The sequence below is a fragment of the Manacus vitellinus genome, unplaced genomic scaffold, assembly GCF_001715985.3.
Source record: "Manacus vitellinus isolate BGI_N305 unplaced genomic scaffold, ASM171598v3 scaffold_1_pilon, whole genome shotgun sequence".
NCBI classification, from domain to species: Eukaryota; Metazoa; Chordata; class Aves; order Passeriformes; family Pipridae; genus Manacus; species Manacus vitellinus.
In genome coordinates this window covers 12,601,549-12,607,979 of record NW_021939396.1, presented here as the reverse complement: position 1 = coordinate 12,607,979, position 6,431 = coordinate 12,601,549, and the positions used below count along the sequence as shown (strand labels likewise).

Here is a 6,431-nt window from a genome sequence, read left to right as displayed (position 1 = left end):
CGCTGCGGGTGTCTCTGTAGCGCTGCTCTCCCGCCTTCCCTCCGGCAAAGCGGCCGCACCGCGGGGGGCCGGGGCTCTCCCTGGTGCTGCGGGAGGTGCCATTGCGGCCGCCGAGGGGCTGGGAGGGTCGGGGGCCGTCCGAATCCCCACTGCATCAGCGAAATGCCTTCCCTTTTCCCACTAGTGCTGGAGGGAGACAACTGCGTGTTTGACGGGATGATTTATCGCAACGGGGAGACGTTCCAACCCAGCTGCAAGTACCAGTGCACCTGCCGCGACGGACAGATCGGCTGCCTGCCCCGCTGCAACCTGGACCTGCTGCTCCCCGGCCCCGACTGCCCCTTTCCCAGAAAAATCGAAGTCCCTGGAGAGTGCTGTGAGAAGTGGATCTGCGACCCCGATGATGAAGTGATTTTGGGAGGTTTTGCTATGGCTGGTGAGGAAATTAAAACTATCACATTCAATGGGAGGAGGAGGGGATATCATACTGGAAATATCCATGGGGTTGCCAAATGTAAGACACCTTGGTTTGCAAGGTCTATTTTTTTCTGATCTTTTTTTCTCATCTGAAGTGACTAGTAGGTATACCAGTGGTAATGAATAAAGGCAGAGCCCGACAGGTAAGAGATTCAGGAGAAGATGAATGTACACAGCAGTTTTAAAAGTTAGCTAACTTAAATTACTTCCCAGTTCTTAAATTTCTGTTTATCTGGTGCATAGTAGTTCTGTGAGCAGAATAAAACAGGGGCAAGCTACGAATCCTCCAAACATTCCCACACTAAAAAAAAAAAAAAAATCAAAGCTTGTCTTACCAGTTGCTCTGCAAGAATATGTTACATCATAAATACTATCATAATGGCTTAGTCTACAAGAGACTTTTTTCCCCCTAAATTCTGCAGCTCCTACAAGTGGTCAGCATGGTTGCTAGAATACCAACAAATTCCTGCTTGTCTGTGATAGAGCTCTCATCATTATTGCTGGCGTTAAAAACATTACAGAGTACTTGGAGAAGGAGTGGATATAAGCACAGTGAGTACATCTGTAAAAAATCCCGACCCATTCTAAAATACAGAACTCCTAAAGTGCTTTTGTAATTGAAAAACCCTAGACAATATTTTCCCCCTGTTTTCTTACTGGGTTATGTCTCCATCCCCTTTAAATTAGACTATTGGTTCAACATGAATTTTCATAAGCTACTTTTACTGAGAATAGAGGGCACTGCATTCTCTTCCAGTCACTGCTCTTTGTGATCTTAGCAGTTAATTATGCTGAAACTTGGTTAATCCATTTAAAAAACAAGTGAGGAAGGATCCAGAGAGAAAAATTCTAATGACTTTTCAATGTGCTATGAAGTGTAAGTTGTAAGGCACATAAGGTATAAACAAAAAGTTTGACACCTTTCTGCTACCTTTCCTTTTCTTTGATTTGTCTGATAGTGACAGGCTAATCTCTAAAATTCCTATAGATGAATTATCTGCATTCTTTCTAGCAGTTGCCATCCCTCTTGGGAGACCACCTTTTTGGATCTTTACCATGCAAAAGGCAGAAGCGCCATTGTGCAGGAACTTAACAGCAAGAACTGTGACCGATGGCTCAGTTATGTTGCCTCTTCCTGTTTGCTCCTGTGCTAATCAATGAGCCAAACTATGCAGTTAACAATATTTGCATAGTACAGCTTAATATGGCAGGACGATGGTCAGAGTTGACTATGGCTTTAAGTAGCTATGATAGCTCCTGAAATTTGCTTCCCTTCTCCCTCTCCACCATCACCCTGACTGTAGTCAGTCAATAATTGACAAGATGGGGTGACTTTATGATTCTGAGAGGAAAGGACTTTATTTCCATGCTGTTTATTAGTTTAGATAGATCATTCAACCTCTCTCAAATCACACCTAATATAAATATTTTCGTGACTTAGTTTTAGAACAGATTTGTGATGTATGTCCATTGGAAAGACTGAGGAATGAAAAGTTATTAGAGTTCTAAACTGTTTTGAAAATTGGCAATAATTCTTGAGTGAGCTGAATCTAAATGCTTTGCTGATTACACTGATATGCACCTTTCTGTTATTTTTAGATGAAGGAAGTTACCATCCAGGATTCCTAAAAAGGCAGCTTTTAAAATTCCTAAATCTTGTCAAAGGCATGGGTTTTGAACCTTTTTTTGTCTCACATGTTGCTTTCCAGATGTGGTGGAGCTCAGTCAGATACTGGGTTTTCATGGGAGTTTTTCTTGTAGTAAAGTTCTGTGTGGTTTTGTTTCCAGCCTACAGACAAGAGGCCACACTTGGGATTGATGTGTCGGATTCAAGTGCCAATTGTATTGAGCAGACAACAGAATGGAGTGCTTGCTCCAAAAGCTGTGGAATGGGCTTTTCCACTCGTGTTACAAACAGAAATCAACGGTGTGAGATGGTGAAGCAGACGCGGCTCTGCATGATAAGACCTTGTGAAAATGATGAGTCATCTGATAAGGTAGGCTGCTCAGAGGCAAGGGGTTTTTTTACCAAACACATTAGACTTGCCATATTTGCTTAGTAGCTTTGTGCTGCACCTCCAGGAGATTAAGGGAGGGGATTCTGCCCCTCTGCTCCACTCTGGTGAGACCCTACCTGGAGTACTGCATCCAGTTCTGAGGCCCTCAGCACAGGAAAGATGTGGACCTATTGGAAGGAGTCCGGAGGAGAGCCACTAAGATGGTGAGAGGTCTGGAACACCTCTCCTATGAGGAAAGGCTGAAAGAGTTGGGGTTGTTCAGCATGGAGGAGTGAAGGCTCTGGGGAGACCCTACAGCACCTTCCAGTACTTAAAGAGGGCCTACAAGAAAGATAGAGACTTTTTAGTAGGGCCTGTTGTGATATGACAATGGGTAACGGCTTTAAACTAAAAGAGTGTAGATTCAGACTAGATTAAAGGACTAGATATAAGAAATTTTGTACAATGAGGGTGGTGAGACACCAGGAACAGGTTGCCCATGGAGATTGTAGATGCCATTCCCCATTCCCAGAAACATTCAAGGTCAGGCTGGACAGGGCTCTGAACAATACAATCTAGTGGAAGATGTCCCAGCTTACTGCAGGGGGGTTGGAGTAGATGATCTTTAAACAACCTTTTCAACGCAAACTGTTCTATGATTCTATGATAATTTGAACTGTCTCAGATCACATGTATTGCATGCGCAGGTTATTTTGACAGCTCACACAGTCTAACTTCTCCCACAAATGCAATTGTTCTACCTGTATGTATACTTCAGAATTGCTTCAGTCATACAGAATGGATATGTCAGATTTCTAGTTTATTGAGCATCTGGAACTACAGAGAGATGTGTAAGATCCTGCAAAGTCTGCTTAGGTAAATTAAACCTTGTTTTAATCCTTATGATGCTTTTTTGCAAGCAAACCCAACATTTCCAATGCAAAAAAAAAATGTGTATCTAAGGGAGCTGACTTTTTTGCTCCTTCAGCATATTATTACAAGTATTCCTGTCAGGTAGAATAACATGTAGTTATATAAGAGGACCATTACTTTATATAAAGTGTTGAAAAGCATTTCTAAGGCCTTTGCTGAACAGTCTCTGCAGTTTTAAATAATGTGTTTTGTAAAGAATATGAAACATGAGCAAGGAGCTGGGGACATTAACAAGAATGATCAGAGGTCTAGAAAACATGTTCATCTAGGGAAAAACTAATAGAACTGAACTTCCTCTGAATGCAAGAGAAGAGATATTCATTCTCGTAACTGTGTTCAGATATTACAGCCTGTTTTGAGCCCATGGGGGATACAAGAATAGATGGAGAGTTTAGACTTCATGAAAATTAAGACATAAGTGAAAACCTTCCAGACAGTAAGAACAGTGAACCATTAGGGTTGTCTGGTGGTATATAGAGTCTCTGTCACTGAAGACTTCCAAAGACAAGTTAGACAATCATTTGCTAAGAAACACATGATTAAAGCTGCCTTGGGTCACAGGAATGGACTACAACTTTTGCAACTCATTTTACCCCTCTTTTTTCCCCTGAATCTAGTCCTGTAACTTGGTTGTTTGGCTTCCTGATTCTCTGATGGAACTACACTATCTTGAGAAGTTTTCCAGTAGAGTATAGTTTCATAATGAATGTTGACTTTGCTTATATCAGATGACAAGCCTGGGCTTTAATTATTTGTCATTTATTACTGGTCCATTGTTGTCAAAGGGCAGATCTTACAGGTGTTACCTGTAAGTGACTACTGAAGCAGCTGCAGGCTCTTCTTGCTGTTGAGTGAATAAAGACAATTTAAGTTTTCTGAGTAGACCTATATCCTTGCACGCCATTTGTCTTATGCAGTGATACATCTAATATCTCTTCTTATTTCTCTTAGAAAGGGAAGAAATGTGTCCGAACAAAGAAGTCTGTGAAAGCTGTTCACTTTGAGTACAACAACTGCACGAGTGTGCAGACATACAAACCACGTTACTGTGGCCTCTGCAGTGATGGGCGATGCTGTACCCCACACAACACCAAAACCATTCAGGTGGAGTTCCGCTGTCCTCAGGGCAAAGTCCTAAAAAAGCCAATGATGTTGATCAACACCTGCGTCTGTCATAACAACTGTCCTTTGAGTAACATTGTTTTCTTCCAACCATCAGATCTGTCATCTAGCGAAGTAAAAATATGAAAAGTACGAATTAGATAGCATAAAAGATATAAATAGTTTATACAAAACTTGACCCACAATCAGGTGAAGGTAACAGTTGCGTATATAAAATAACTAAAATGTTTTTTCAAAACGGTCTTTCAAACTAGGTGCTTTCTTTTTTCCTGTAGTTTATTAAATACCTCATTTTACGTTTCCCCCCTCCAAATGTCTTTTATTCACTTGAAGGAAATTTTGTACCCTGGACAGAGCCTTCTTTTTTTCTCGATGGTGACAGAAAGGTCACAAAGGAGACAGCTAGACTTTCTCCTGGGTTAAGGGGATCATGCCACAAGTTTCAGTAGCTGTAGGACTGGGCTCTTTAAGAGTCAATGTATCACAGAATCTTCCAGATTCTCAATTTCATTCTGCATCATGCATATAAACTTAAGCAATGTTCTTTTCCTTTTTAATGAAACTCTGTTTTTTGATGACAGTAAAAATCTTACTGATGGAAGTGTTGCATTCTTGTGACTTATAAAATACCTTCTGTCAATACCTCTGACTTTCTCTGAGGATTAAATTTGCACGTAGCCTCTGAAATGACATAGCTAAGGTCCCTTATCCTGAAGCGCAGGTTGATAGCTAACAGCAGTTAAATTTCTCTTTGATAACTTCACTAGCACTCTAATCCAAAACCGACTAAAGTCAGTGTCTTATAAGTATTTGATTCTAATTAATATGTGTCTGTAGATATAACTATTTGGATGCAAAAATAATATATCTGTAAATTCCTCTAAAATACTAACTGTATTATATGGTGCTTCATTTCTTAGAAAGGTGTGTATGTAAATAGAAACTGTATATATTGTAATATAACTTTACTAAGTAAATAAACTCTGTGATTAAAAATATTTTCCCCAAAGTTGTTTTTCTTAAACTGCCAACTTTTAGTAGCTAAAACACAATGGGAAGAAAAAGGGTCTACAGACTCCTAAAAACAAAAGATACTATCTTTTGATATTCATAGTGTCCCTTGTCCTAATTTCTGTCCTAAAAGGTGTACAGTGTCTTGGTGTAAGGAAGGATGAATAATTTGTGAGAAATACATTAGAAAGGAAATTTCTCTTGGAGTAAGTTAGCCTGGGAGATAGGATGATGTAAATTAAATTAGAGTGCCCTTAAATGTAGTGGTGGTGAAGAATAATTACATGATTTGGAGCTCACGTTTGGGTATGAGGTACTACTGAAGTATTTAGTTGGGTCTTGCATCATTTCACCCTCCCAAAATCAACCTGTGACCCTGTTTGTGCTAGACATTGTGTGACAATATCCCCAAGGAATATGGAGCCTGAGGGTCGCAGTTTCACGTATATTAAATCAGGTATGTAGCGGGATTGTGCCAATAGGTCATAAATACGATTGTGCAGACATCCAGTTGCCTCAGCTGTGGGATCAAGTTTAGCTCAGTGTCTGTCTGTCTCTGTTAGTGATACCAGAGTTGTACTTACACCACAACTGTTCTATAACTATGTGGTAGGAAAAAAAATCTGTCTTGAGAAAAAAAGGTAGAAGGCCAAATCTCAACATATTAGGCCTGCTGTCCTTCTCTGGAGGAGCTATCCTGTTTGGCAGCTCCTGAGACAAAGGGTAGAATTCAGCTGGGGGTTAAGACTCCTAAATTTAGTGTCTGCATGTGGACAGGTAAATGCTCATATTAGCCAATGAAGCTTAAGGTAAAGATAACCATGAACAAGCATCAACTGCTGAAGTTTTTTTAGTAACTTTTAAGTCATCCTTGAAATTGTGAGGCCCTGG

At 40.4% G+C, this 6,431-nt stretch overlaps 1 protein-coding gene across 1 annotated transcript; it reads left to right on the top strand.

The window, feature by feature from the left end:
• The first annotated feature begins 162 nt into the window (after positions 1–162).
• Positions 163–5,527, top strand: CCN3 (cellular communication network factor 3). Its single transcript, XM_029959273.1, has 3 exons — positions 163–436; positions 2,266–2,474; positions 4,359–5,527. The coding sequence occupies exons 1-3, from the start codon at positions 163–165 to the stop codon at positions 4,653–4,655; spliced, it is 780 nt and encodes a 259-aa protein (XP_029815133.1). The 3' UTR covers positions 4,656–5,527.
• Positions 5,528–6,431: the final 904 nt, after the last annotated feature.

Bases quoted from the DNA above. Each gene is read 5' to 3' on its own strand.
- CCN3 (XM_029959273.1), top strand. From the start codon at position 163: ATGCCTTCCCTTTTCCCACTAGTGCTGGAGGGAGACAACTGCGTGTTT. The intron at 437-2,265 runs GTGAGGAAATTA...TTTTGTTTCCAG, and splicing joins GGGAGGTTTTGCTATGGCTG to CCTACAGACAAGAGGCCACA. The intron at 2,475-4,358 runs GTAGGCTGCTCA...TATTTCTCTTAG, and splicing joins ATGATGAGTCATCTGATAAG to AAAGGGAAGAAATGTGTCCG.